The sequence below is a fragment of the Motacilla alba genome, chromosome 24, assembly GCF_015832195.1.
Source record: "Motacilla alba alba isolate MOTALB_02 chromosome 24, Motacilla_alba_V1.0_pri, whole genome shotgun sequence".
NCBI classification, from domain to species: Eukaryota; Metazoa; Chordata; class Aves; order Passeriformes; family Motacillidae; genus Motacilla; species Motacilla alba.
The window spans coordinates 2100876-2115229 of NC_052039.1; the positions used below are offsets into that span (position 1 = coordinate 2100876).

A 14354-nucleotide genomic window follows, 5' to 3' on the forward strand; every position below is an offset into this window, starting at 1 on the left:
TGTATTAATTCTAGAAATTCAGTTCCTAGCTAATTTTTCATTTCTTACCCTAAAACATGCGAGCTCTGCAACATGTTGCAGTGGCTGAGTGTGTAATCACACAAACAGAAGTATTACAAGATAAAAGTCTCAGTCACCAAAACCTTAGGATTTAATAAAGAGTCTGAACTGCAGAAAGTGGGAAAATCCAAACATGAGGCTAAGAATCTGGAATATGGAGCTCTATTCATAATAGGGCTGTCAAGGAATAAAAAAGATTTTCTCAAAAGGCTGAATGTGCATCAGCCCTGGCTGTTAATTCCCCCAGTCTTTCACTCTGCTTTCCTTACTTTCAAAGCAGGAGGTGAACTTTTAATTGAGGGCTTTTAGACAGAGAAAGCTGTAGTTAAGGTTACACTGAAATGCCCTGTTAAGCATGTGAAAACAAGTTAATAAACTGGAATATGGTCTGGTGGAGCTCAAACTTTTCATGCTTTCCTGCTGTCCAAGGGCACCTATTTCCTCCGGTAGTTTGAGGGAAATCTCTTTAGCCATTTTACTCATGTGAAAACACTTTCAACATTTACAAGCTTTGAGAGATCTTTTGCATGTTAATTATTCTAAACCAGCTATTCAAAGCTCTCCCAGCTTCACCCAGGGGTTGTCAGTTGACAGGTGGACCAGAGATGCTTTGTTGTCAGATTTTAACAATAGGCTTGGGATCATTTTGCACCTGATATGCTCACAGAATTTGCTTTTTCAAGTATTAAACGCATATCTGGCTATTTTGCTTGAAAGGATTCGACAAAAAATTGTTGACAGGGAAAAAATTACGCCTTGTCAGTTGTGGCTGCTCTGTCCCAGGATGGATCAGCCTCTGTGTAAGAGTCAGACTCAAACCAGGAGATGCTAAACCATGAGACTTAGTGGCCAAGTGCAATAACCCTTCAATATTCCCTTTATTCTTTCAAATGTCAATGTTATTGCCACATGATGCTGACAAGTCTTGAAAACACCAATAGCAAATCCATTGGGGAGTTCATGCTTGGTTAGAAATCAAAATGAATTTGGGGACCAAGGCCCAGAGGAGGCATTCCCATAAACCTTTGGCTGCTTGTGCTACCTGCAGGAGCTAAATTGATAATCAAACCAATTCAGTTGTCCTGCAATCCTTCCAAAAATCTGAGATCCAAAGGCATACAAGCAACCTTCAATGCAAGGACACAGACAGATAATTTTTTCTTATGGCTGCAAGTCTCCTCTGAAACACAGCAGAGAATTGCAATATGGCAGAGGAAGAATTTCAATCTACTTCTTTAGTGCAATAAAAGGGCCAAGTATACTTCATTTCATCTCAGATATTTTTCAGGAAAATTACTTATCCTGATGAGTTGCAGGCAATCAGGTTTTTTTCAGTCCACACAAATGCTGATTATCCACGAGCACAACTATCAGCCAGACTGCAGGGATCAAAACAAGCATTCAATGACAAACCTCTACCCAGTCCTTCTGAAATCAACTCTCAAGCACTTGGCAGGTGAGTGGCAAAGCTGCATGATTACAATTGCTGCAGAGCAAGGCTGTGAGGCAGGAATTTGGGGAGCAGGGCTGTTTCTTACCTGAGTGGATAAGCATGTGTTGTTTCAGGTTCTGGATGCGAGTGAAGCGCACCCCGCACGTGGGACACTGAAAGGGTCTGTCGGGACCGTTTGGGCTGGGCCTCTCTGTGCTGCTGGTGGAAGGAGCAATGTAGAGTTGGTAGGGATACTGAACGTTCTCCAGACTACAAAGAAAAAAGGCACTCATTTACAAAACCAGCCAGAGGAATCACCCAAGAAGCCTGGTCTGTGAAAATCTGAACCTTGAGGGCTTTTGTGGGAGAAGGAAGAGACTGGCACGTCACATTTCTGCTGAAATCTCATTTATTCTGGAAATCTCTGGGTTTGCAGCAATGTGTCTGATCTGCACCTGAAACCTTACAGTCACTGACTCTGCACATCTGAGCACACCCAGGGAATAAGCTCAGAATTCTGTTTCTTTGGGCAACAGGCCTGAGCACAACTGCAAACTGAACGTTATTTTCCAGGCGTGGGCATTTTCTCCAGCACATCGATGACTTGCAATCACTAAACAGTCCCTGAGGAAGAGTTTATAGAGCTGAGCAAATGAAAAGCAAAGGAGTATTTTGCAGCTTCAGTGATATTTACAAATGAAATTAAAGCCAATTAATTTTTCATCTCAATCCAAGCTCCATCAACAAATACTAGTACCTACAATTGCGTATTTCTAAGTTTAAAATATTAATCTAATGAAGCAGTACTTGCTCCTTGTCTGATTCAAAGAGCTCCATGAGCAGGGCTCCAGTGCTGTGTTTAAAGAACAGCACATAAACTGCAATGAGGAACAATTTAACTTTCAAAGTCATTTATTTAAAACTGACTAATTGCTCCTCCATAGCCTCCAGCTGCAAACTGTTTAAGGGAACTATAGTGCTCTAATCCAAGTCCTCCGGCAAGGAACTTGCTAAAGGGCACAGTGAAATAGGAACAAATCTGGTACAAACAGGGTTTGCACTCACCTGGGGTTTCCCTTCCCTGAACTAAGGTGTGTATTTTTGGTGAAACAGCCATTCCAGCTGCTCCCAGCCTGCTGAAAGATCAGCCATCGCTGGCAGCAGGGAACTGCTCTGACCCTGACTGTTCAGTCCATGGCCAGCACACTGCAACTTTAGCTTTACTAAGCTGAAATGTCCTGAGAAAAGATTCAGTGATGTCTTCTCACAGTCAGAACGTTTTCCTAACTGAGAAAATCCTTCTGCTGCTCTGCTTCCCCCTCAAGCCCAGAGGGCTGGCTTCAGGGGAAGCTGGATTTGGGGATTTCTAGCGCTCACACAAATGAAACATGCACTTTGCACAAATACATTCTCCTAGGCATCATACAAAAATTCACAAAGCAGTTCAGCACAGGAGGGCATGAACTAGGATCATCTCTTTAAAATCAACACTTAAAACTGTCTTTACTCTGGAAAAGAATGGCACTACAACTGTGAGGACAGGGGTATCTGAATTCTGAGTGCAGAATTCTCAGCAGCCAAAGTTCTCGTTGTAAAAGTTCTCTGGAGAGAGAGCACCAGGTATCTCTTGATACACACAAGATTAAAGGGTTTCCTGTCGGAGTTTAGTATCACTCAGTCTATAAAACCCTAAGGATTTCTGACCTCACATGGCACTGGAGGATGATTTGCACTACAGGAGACATTTTCTTGTCCTTGACTTTTATACACAGTAGGGTCCCAGAGCTGTGGAAAACAGAGATGCTGACAGACTTGTTGATCTGTGACAAAGGGAGTATTTGCAGAGCTAAGTCACTAGCTCCTGTCCTGGGCTTGGCAGACTGGAGCTCTTGGCCATTTTGGAGTCTCAAAAACATCAACTGAGGCTTTTTGAAATAAGTGAGAGTATGTTACACATAGGTTCTGATTTTTCTAATCAAATTCCTGACCAACTCTGGCACTCCACTTCCTTTTTTTATACATGTAGTGTGCTCAAATAAGAATAACCTTTGGGTTTTGTGACAACAAAGAATTTCATCTTCTACTGACATGTTCCTTAGGTGCTGCCTCCCTCACTCCTGTGTTAGGGGACTGTGAGGAGGCACAGGCACGTTGTGCTCCTGGAGCTTCCTCAGGAGACACCCAAAGTAGGGCAGCAGTCAGGAGCCAGAGCTCTCCTTTTGTTTCCAGCTCTCGGGCTCACTCGCCCTCCACGCCTGTGCTGGTGCCACCTCCTCCCCTGGAGAAGTGCTGTGGGCACAGCTCCATAGAAGAAATTGAAAATAAAGTCTGTTTTTTTAATTCCCCCATCTTTCATGATGAGGAGGGCTGACTAAAGCAGATCCAGTGGGAATCAGGAGGCTCTCCAGCTATCAGTGCCTGGCTTGTCTTTTCCCATGCTCACACTGCCAGCAGGGTGAAATACCTATTTGGTGACACAACTTAGCACCATGAAGAGATTATATTTGAAGCATTATTAGATTTTCTCTCCCCTGCTTCTTTTCCCCTCATATTTATTTAATTTTTCACGACTTGCAATTTGTGATCAATATGGCATTTAACAGCTGAGATTTGTCTGCCATCTCCAAGAACTCCTGTGCCAGCTCCATGGAGACAGAGGTTTCAAATGTTGTCACTGAAATATCCTACTTGCACTTTTTCTTCTTTTCACCCGGAGATTATTTACGTTTTTAACTATGCAGAACTAAACTCTGACAAACATGAGTGCCAAAATGCCAGTGCACCTGGAAATGTTCGTTATTTGCAAATAACTATTATTTTAGAGCAGTGGAGGTTCTCATTCTATTGGATCAGAGAGACCTTTCATAACTTTTATAACTGAGCAACTCCTTTTAAAGCACAGCCACAAACTGATACAGAGACCAACTGTTAAAGCAGGCAAGATTAGAGAAGTGTGTAACTATCCAAATGTGAAATACCAGAGAAAGAATAGATGAGACTTCACTGGAACAGCAATTTTAATACTTAAAAGACTCCTGTGTGCCTATTAAGCTGACAACAATTACATGTGACCTACTGCTTATGAAACACTGATTATGCAGGAGGCCAAATTAATGATGTTAATTATTTAAGACAGAAACTCAAGAGATAAGACATCTTAGTTTTTGAAATGTTGATGATTCTTCCCACAGTGACATGGATGTAATGTGGAGAGACCTTTAGTGGGACTAGTCTTTCGTTTTGTTTTAGAAATGTAATATATTACATTGATTAATATCATAAATGCTTATTACAAGATACATTTTTCAATATTAATTTGCACTGGGCACACAAAACAGGTTTTAACATTTTGAGAATTCTTAGTGATAAAGAAATGTACAATATGGAGTTAAAGGTGCATGAAACATTCAAACAGTTTGGGAGGGAAATTTTCTCCATCTGGACAATGTATTGATTGGTTTTTTTTTCCTGATTCAGCTAGAGAAACATGTTTTCCTTTATTCAGAACCCTTATGCTCCCAAAACGGTGCCCAAATTGCTGCACAGTGAACAACAGGCCATATTTATTGGCTGCTGTGTCCATCCCATGCTTGAAATGGGAATTTCTGTCATGCTTGAAGGGCTGGCCCAGTGTATTTGAAAGCACTGACAAGACAAATGCACACACACCCCTGAAAGGAAACTGCTCAGGTCTTGGAAGCACCATTTTAAACATTGAACTGGTTCTTGGAATCAGAACCTTCTTAAAACTTTCATTTGAATTTATAAAATAAATCACTTGGTAGAAAATGTTACTTCTGGAGTCTAAAATGCCCATGATTCTCAGTTCACTTGTAGCTATTTAAACAAGGTGCAAATTCTAGTTCATTTTCCTGATGCTTCTGTCACTCTGAGACTAATTATTTTCAAACTGGGGCATAAACTAAGGTAAATATTCTTTCCTTCTCTGCATGTAAGAGATCTTTTAGTGGGAACTTTTAGTGTGTTTAAAGAATTTTTTATCTTTTGAATTTTCTATGCAATTTGTGCTGAAGCTCTGCAGTTTTATAGGAAATTTCTGAAATAATCCACTGCTGAAAATATGTGTGCCACTTGACTTCAGAATTACAGGTTTAAAAGCCTGGATTAGTTCAAGTGCAACATGTGCTCCTACTATTAATTCAACCCTTAAGTGCTGGGTGTTATTTTTATACTCAGGTTTGTTAGCAGACAGATAAAATCTTCTATGTCATCCAAAAAGTCTTATCTAAGCAGTTATTTTCCCTTTTTAAGGGAAGTGGGACAGATTTTAGATGGAAATGACAGGAAAGATTTTATGAGCGATGAAAATGCAGCTCTTGGTTATTATCTCCATAGGGAGCTCCTCTTGACACAGTTTCTGGAACAACTTCCAGAGGTTCACCCTTCTTCCCCAAACCCACTTGTCTTACAAACCCCTGCAAAAACCAGCTTGGAAAAATGTGCTGAGAGAGGGGAGAGCTAAGAACTGGAAGTCAGAGGAGCTGAGAGCAGCCCTCAGGAGTGTGCCATGGGTGGGTACCTCACTTGGCTCTAACAGAACCGTGATGTCTCTTTGACCAAACAGACCCAGTTTAGTTTGGTTTTCTCTGCCAACCTTCCCTTATAAGGGATTCCCTTAATAAATCACTCAGCTCAGCACAGCAAAAGCCTGCTAAATATTTACAGCAAGTGCCACACAGCATTTTGGTGAGAAGCTAAAGGCAGAAAGTTTTGGGGAAGAGATTTAAGGCTGCTCTGCCTCTCTCCTGTGGCTTGCAGTAGTGAAGTCTGTTGAAGTCAGGGCTAGCTCCTTGTTTTCAGTTTGGTGCTTTAGCATGCATGTTTCACATAGAGGTTTAATTAAAATTTATTAATACAGAGCAATGATGAAGAAACAGCAAGAACAGGACTATCTTTCTTCACCAGTGCTGCCTGGAAATAAATAGGAAACAAAAAGCAACGAGTAAGCAGATTCTGACTTTCATCACCTACATTCTTCCAAAGCATCTGCCCCTCCAGGCACTGATTGTACTTTGATCAACACACACAACTCGATGTAGGAACAACTAAACATTGTGGGATTAAGGCTGGGGAGGGTAATTACAGCACAGCACTTGGTGCAGAACACTCTGCACACCGGGTTGGTACATACCGATCGTCATCGTCCGCATGAGCGTTAGTGCCAGAGGTGCTCTGGAGTGTGGGCAGTCCCTCTGTAACCCCCTCATCTATTGAGCCTAGGCAAAGAAAAAAGGGCAATTGAATACAAATAACTCTTCAAAAAGGGTTGGGGAGCAGGTAAAGACACATCAAGCTTGCTTTCCCAAATCTCTGATAGACACTGATACTTGGGTGATAAGACAATAAAAGTGCCTTGGGAAAGTCATTTAGAACACCCAGGAGCAACTTGTTCCAAATCAGCTTCTTTCTGCACAGATTACCCAGTAAATTGACAATTCAATAAGGGCACGTATTTATTACACCTAAAAATTGGAAATCTTAAATACAGCCACTTTTCAAAACACATCCAGTACTAGCACTGAAAAGCAGAAAGGTTACATTCACCTAAAGGGACTATTTTGTCATTTTTTTCAAGACTTCCTGAGCAGTAAGGAGTTCAAACCTGCTACACTAAATGGCTTTTATGGTCCAAATCTTCCATAAATATATTAACTGATAACGTCTTCATTTATTGATAAGCAGCTGAGACAGGAAGAGCCCTCTGGGAAATCAGAAATGCAACATAAAAGAGACCAAACACCTGCTTGTTAGAGAAAAGTGCAAACAAAAGCACTGCAGAGCTCTGCTCAGTTCACCAGCACTGGGCAGATGTGGCTCAAGGGGCTCGGGGAACAGAATGCAATGGAAATGCAGCACTGAAACAAACCCACACCTTCATTCACTGACGGGGCTGCTGCTCATCTCTCATCAGCACCAGAGTCTGGTCAAGCAGCCCCTGGATGTCCCCCACTGAATCCACGGGACACCAGGACAGGTGGGGAAGGAGATTTCTCTCCCTACACCTCCACCTCGAGGACAAGCAAAGTGCAGGACAGTGCTACGAGCTGCCCTTGCTGCTGGGGTGAAATAATTCTGCTTTCTAAGAGAGGGGTACAGGAGCAACCTGAATTTGGGGACCCTAAGGCTCACCAGGAAAATCAAGTAGAATTAGGTGTACACTGGCAAGTGTCAGAGAAAATGGAAAACCAAAGAGAAGGAACAAAGATGGGAAAGGTGAAGCAGAAAATGTGCATATTCTGTCAAAAAGAATGAGAGACCTTTCCTGAAGTGAGAGATTCTTGTCTTAATGTGATGCCATGTTATGGGGCCAGTGACAAGAGGAAAATTGCATTTCTGGCAGCTTCGCAATTAGTAAAATAAAAAATTTTGATTTTTGTTAAGAGGTGACAAACTATACTTGGGAAATTCATCAGCTAAGCAATCTGAAAAGTACAGAAGTTAATCCCATTTTGATTTATCCTTCTTTCTCATGAAATACTTAAATGACAGTCTACTGAAAAATAAGCCCAACTGCTCTTAGGTTTAATTTCATGCCTTCACCTCTCAAATGCCATAAGTGCTAATGAGTTATGAGAGCATCTTCTCAGCCACAGCTGTTTTGTAACCATTATGATTTATTTATCGAGTCCCTGCTCCACGTCTCCTTCCGTATTACAAAGTGCTTCCAAATATAATAAATTTCAAATGAGCAATTCTTAAATTTCCCAAAGAGTGAATAAGAGCTTTTTGCAATATCAGAGAGAGGCAAGAATGCTTTTGTAAATGCACTATAAAACACTGAGATAAATATATGCAATTATAAGAGGAAAATATGTTCAGGGGAGAAAAAACTGTTCTTTAACATATCTTGCTGCCTCCATTTACTATTCTTACATTACTGCATAAAGTAATGCATTTTTGGGAGGTAAAAAGTGCTTTCTAGCTACAAAGTGTGCTGTATCATAACTGTGCTAAAAAGCAAGAACACTGTTTCCCTTTATAGCAAAACATGAATAAAAACCATTCTGAGGACGGTTATTATGCCAAAACCACTAAATATTAATTCAAACATCCAAAGACAAAGAGCAGATTTGTACTTTAAAGATTTTGCCCTGGCACATTTTTCTTCTCTCTGCAGCTGTTTTAAGGCAGGACGTGCTGTACTAACAGCAATGACAGATATTTAAGTTTAAAAATTATAATCACTAAAGCCTGAGATTCTCTACCCCATGCTCAAAAATCTACTCATCTGGGGCCTGGAGTTTACACCCAGATTGTTCTTTCAGCTACCTTGGTGTGATATTCATTTATATATTTGTGATATATATCACTTGATATGCTATTTTTAACATTCCCTAACCATTACTGCTTCTTGTTCTATTTTGTCTGCGATGATAGAATTACTTTGATGAAATAATTTGCATCTCTTATCAAACTGCCCTGGCAAAGTCTTTCAGTTCTGACTGCAATGAGTTAAAAACTGAATCAAACAAAAGCTGCTTTGAACAAGGACCACTTTTCCTGGTGACTCCCCAGCAAACAAACAGTTTCTTTTAGTTTTTAATTTGGGCAATATTTTGGCAAACTACATTTAAAGATTTGAACTAGAGGACATGAAGTCTGTTCCTCAGCAAAGGTAAACATCCTCGTCTCCAATAAAGAAAACATTTTCATTTGGAAAAAGCATTACAATCTAAAATATCAACATGTGAGCTACACAAACTGGAGAACAATCCAACAGCAAAGGATGGCATAGATGGAAATATTTTCATTTCTTTTTAGTGGATAGTTTGGCATTGAATGTGTGTTGAGTTCTGCAGGGTCAGCCTGATCTCACCTTCTCCAGGGGTGTCACAGTGTTGCACTGACCAAAGCAAACAAACAATGCAGGCTACAATTTACAGCTCTTTACTGTGCTGTAGTTGATTTAATTCCTTAACGGGGGCAGCCTTTCACATGCACATTATTTGAATGAAGCAGAGCAGTGCATTTGCCATTCTTACAGCCTTCAAACAGGAGTTATTAAAAATCTTTCAGTAAACAAACTCTGCTGAGCACAGCTCAAGCCACTTGAGAGTAAAATAGCTGACTTGGGCAAAATGTTGATAATTAAATTAGAAATATTGCAAAAGCTCTATCTTCTGATTTACTAAAAGCCATTCAATGCATTCTGTGCAGAGGAAAAAAGGGATTGTTCCAGTAACCTTTAAGTATTAGCTCTTAATAAAGAACAGCCTGCTATAAGATCCCCAAACTGGTTTCAAATTGTCTTTCATGGAAAAAAGATTTCTCTCAGCAACCAGCAGCATTTGAAGAAGCAACTTGAGAATCAAATCCCACAAAAATGGAAAGATTCTCAATATTATGACTGTGTGGTTTTATTTTTGTCTGGGGCATTAAGATGACAGTGTTTCACCACTTATTTTGCAAATCCTCTTACAAAGGCTCTCTGTCACGATTATACGAGATTTGATGTCTGATGCAAAGCACTGTTCTAACCCTTTGTGGCTGCAGGCACAGGCTTTTCAAATCTGATGCTGCAGCTCAGCTGAGATCGTGCCTTTTGGCACTACTGAAAGCAGAATTAAGTTTCCCCAGTCAGGCACCTAGAGGTAAAAAGGAGTTATCAACCTCTGCTGAATAAAGAGGCCACCACAGGCTCACCATTCTCAGCTGCCCTCTGCAAAGTTATTTAAAGAACTCCAAGTTTATGTGTAACATTTCAAAAATCAGGGGGAAAAAAGGGAGTTTCACAGAAGTAAAGCATGAACACCCACGAGGCAGATTTCCTCCAATGAAATCCCCTGTGCTCACGTGCCAGGCGGGACGTGTGACTGCAGAAATGGTCATACCTATAGATGAAGACTGAGGGCTGATCAGGAGATCCTCCTGCACTTGCTCGCTCCCCGGGACCGTCTGCTGGTCACTCAGGGAGCTCTGGGACGCGCTCACAGGCTGCGACACCTCCTCGTGAACCTCCTCGTCACTCAGCCTTTCCACCTTGACTCGCACGTCCTCCTCGATCACCAGGGGAGAACTGCCTTTGGTGCTCTCACAAGTCACATAATCTGCCATCCTCCTGCTGGACTCGGAGGGCCCAGGCATTTCCAAAGTCCTAGAGTTCTCCGCCTGCTTCACCTTTTCTGACTGAAGTCTTCGATCAATTCCAAAAGGAAAAGTCCAGGGAAAAGCTAGGGACGAGTCCACGGGCTGATTTCTGGACTCTGGGTAGGAAGTGGAAGGATTGAGCACTTGGGGGGAGCTGGTTTGTGTGTTACACTTGAGGGGGCTCTCGGGAGACATGACGATGTAGCTTTTGCGCTTCCTCCGAGACTCCCGGCAGACGGGAATGGTTCTCTCCACCACGCTGCACTCGGAGGAGACGGGAGACAGGCTGCCGTCCCGGGAGGTGAAATTGCAGTTTGCACTGCTCTCCTGTCCTGCGTCCAGCACCTTCTCCTGCTGGCTGTTGGGTGTATTCCATAAAATGCTGGACTTCATGAACTCGGAGCACGTGCTGGCCACGCTGAACATCTGCATGTAGCTGGCGGCGGCCAGCACGTCGATGATGTTCTCGGTGTTGATGGACAGCGTGGCTGTGTAGGCGTACTCCAGCAGGGGGATGAACCCCGTCACCGTCACGTGGTGCAGGTCCAACACGCTCTTGCTCTCGTCCTCTGCTTGGCCAACGAGTTTGGAGCGGAAGAAGTCGCTGCAGGCTGCCAGAACCACCTTGTGTGCCCTGAAGATCTTGTCCTGGACGCGGATGGTGATGTCGCAGAAGTGGCCGTCATTCCGGAGCATGTTCAGCTTCCCCAGCATCTCCTGACTGTGCGCAGGGGAGTTATGAGTGAATGTTTTAACACCCATTTTTAGATGGCTCTCTTAGCGTTCTTCCCACATATGACAGATCAAAGGTATCCTGAAATAAAGAGGAAAACTGTCATTTCCATCTCTGAAAGCAAAAGTCAAGTGTCTTGGTGATTGTAAGACGAAGAGAATTCATCTGAATCCTCTCAGGCCAGGCTCCTCTAGGATCCAGACTGTGCAAGGGACTAACTCTACAGAAATGCAATGACTTGTCATTTTCATAATCACAGATTATTTGCAATCTATCCCCACCATCTTCCATACATCTGTGTATCTATAGCTCCCTATACCTACAGGGGTGTCTCTCCCTCTCTCTCTCTCCACATTCCTGCTATGCCCACTCAAAACCAAATTCCCAACACAGTTCAAAAAAATGTTTGTAATACTAAAAATAAAACATTTTAAAAGCTGTTCTCTGTGTAGAAATCTGTATTTTTATTTTCTGAGCCCAGAAAACCATTGTTCATAGTTCTTACATGGACAGATTATTGAAGGTTTCTTTTAAACAGAAAAGTCAGGCTGAGTCAACAAGAAGGGTGCAGGAGTAAGCAAATCTCCCAGGGAAGGTATTTAATACCAGAAAAGCTTTAGAGAAACTACAGCATGAATTTTCAGAGGCCAGAGTTCAAACTAGTAAACATAAAACAACACTTGCCAATAGGTCTGATTTCCTGCTGCAGTGCAGGTATTGATTACCTAAAGCTGCTTTTAATAGTTTTAAACTAGGATCAGAAGTTATTGAAAATTCCTTCACAAACACAATGCAATATAAACCTCAAAGGAATGTTTTAAGTTTAAATCAAATAGACATAAACTGATTTTATGTATGTGATAAATAAAACAAGGAGGGCAACTTGTTTCTCCTGAAAAACACAAACCTGCCTTCTCGGGAGCAGTTCTCTCCATGTGGGAGCAAATGCATGTGTTTTGTGCAAGGTCTTGATGAGAATGTTTGACCCCTGGATTTCCCCAACATTGCACTGGAAAGGGAATATAAAGCACAGTGTTTCACTTGCTTAAGCCCCTTCCAAGCCTCCATGGAAGCTTTCTGTGTTGCACATGCCTCATCAATGAACACGATACAGAATTATCTCACTGGTTAAACATCAACAGCGTTATTGTGTTTGATCCATTCCTGGAGTCAGCCGGCTTCTGCACATCATCCTTCCTTCCCTTCCACATCAGAAAACATTCCATGCTCGCAAACGGCTCACGTGGAGCTTCACAGAGCAACTGCAAGTGTGGAACAACTTACCCCAAACGTGACACATGGGAGCAGCAGCTGTCACAGCCCACCTGGTTCTACAGGCATTGACACTTGGCTGCTTCTTGTTCCTGGGTTTTCACTTTTGATACTCAAACCCTTGCAGACAGAGGAACCCTAACTGTTCAAGAGAACAGATTAACTAACACCTGATAATATTTATAAAGTCTGGTGGAAACTGTAAGGGCCATTTGGGTTTAAAATGAAATTTCACACTGGTGCAGAGGAAGAAGTTAAGCACAAGCAAAACACTCCCTTCACTGAAAGAAAACCGATCGACCTCAAGAGGCATCTGAATATCCAGACTCTTTGTTCTCCAGCATGAATCAAATGAAAAACAGATTTCATTGATCTCAGACCAACACACTACAGCAAAATCTTGTAACAGCATATTCAGAAATGGCCTTTGGATCCCCTTCCTTCTGAAATCACAGAATCACAGAATTTCTAGGTTGGAAGGGACCTTTAAGATCATCGAGTCCAAGCCATGTTCTAACACCTCAACTAGATCATGGCACCCAGTGCCACATCCAGTCTTTTTTTAAACACATCCAGGGATGGTGACTCCCCCACCTCCCTGGGCAGATGATTCCAGGATTTGACCACTCTTTCTGTGCAAAACTTCCTCCTTAATTCCAGCCTGGATCTCCCTTGGCGCAGCTCGAGACTGTGTCCTCTTGTTCTGTCTGTCGCTGCCCGGAGAAAGAGAGCGACCCCAGCTCAGCACAGCCACCCTTCAGGAGGCTGCAGAGAGTGACAAGGTCACCTCTGAGTCTCCTTTTCTCCAGGCTGAACACCCCCAGCTCCCTCAGCCGTTCCTCACACGGCTTGTGTTCCAAGCCCCTCTCCAGCCTCGTTGCTCTGCTTTGGACACGCTCAAGTGTCTCAACGTCCCTCCCAAACTGAGGGGCCAGAGCTGGACACAGCACTCGAGGTGTGGCCTCACCAGGGCCGAGTACAGGGGAAGGATGACCTCCCTGCTCCTGCTGGCCACACCATTCCTAAACACTGAATCCTGGTCGCTGCAGCTGTTCCTTGGCACATCAGAAGTGCACAAGTGCTTCTGCTCAGCAGAAGTACGAGAAGAACACATTCACAAGGACTAGCCATGGAGTAATTTGGTATTTAGAAATAGTACCAATACATCGTTATAAACAAGGAGAAACATCTCAGAGCAACCTTCCCAGTTCCTAGAGGCCCAAAAGACAAGCCCATTTTCCTGTCTGCTCTTCTGAACAGGGAATGCTCAGCCCTCCAGTCCCAAAGTGAGAGCTCAGTTCTGCTGCCCTGCTCTAAATCATTCCTTGTCCTGCTGCCCCTCCCCTCTTCTGGCTTCCTTTCCCCTTCTCCTTTTAATCTTTTGCTTCCTTGACCTTGATCTGGTTACAGAATTTAAAATAAAATAGCGGAAGTCAGTGATGTGCAATAAATTGATTTAAATTTATTACAGGAGCAGTGTTCCTGCCACAAATGTGGGATATTGCTCTGTTAAATCACTTCTGTAAAATGACTTTCACCCTCATTGCACTGACACCTCCATTCAAACAAGTGGCTCCCACCCAGGCCTCAGTGAGAACAAGGAGCATGCACAAATGCTATTTTCAGAAAAATCCAAAGGGCCGGGCTGAGGAGGGGGAAAAATATCAGTTCTTACAGTTAATGATGTAGTAAAAACATCAAATATTTTCAGAAGGTAATTTAAACAGTATGAAAGTATTTTCCACATGA

At 42.6% G+C, this 14354-nt stretch overlaps 1 protein-coding gene across 6 annotated transcripts in view; it reads right to left on the reverse strand.

The window, feature by feature from the left end:
* Positions 1–14354, reverse strand: part of ZBTB44 (zinc finger and BTB domain containing 44) — a 37802-nt gene that overhangs the window by 8180 nt on the left and 15268 nt on the right. For 2 of the 6 annotated variants that reach the window (XM_038161321.1, XM_038161326.1), the window contains exons 2-4: positions 10345–11414; positions 6645–6729; positions 1599–1762 (exon numbers count right to left, since the gene is read on the reverse strand). In XM_038161321.1, coding sequence (XP_038017249.1) covers positions 1599–1762; positions 6645–6729; positions 10345–11362 — 1267 coding nt within the window. In that variant the 5' untranslated portion in view covers positions 11363–11414. Of the gene's footprint in view, positions 1–1598; positions 1763–6644; positions 6730–10344; positions 11415–12240; positions 12568–12617; positions 12708–14354 lie in introns of those variants that run through there. The other 4 variants (XM_038161323.1, XM_038161322.1, XM_038161325.1 and 1 more) reach the window with 4 other exon arrangements.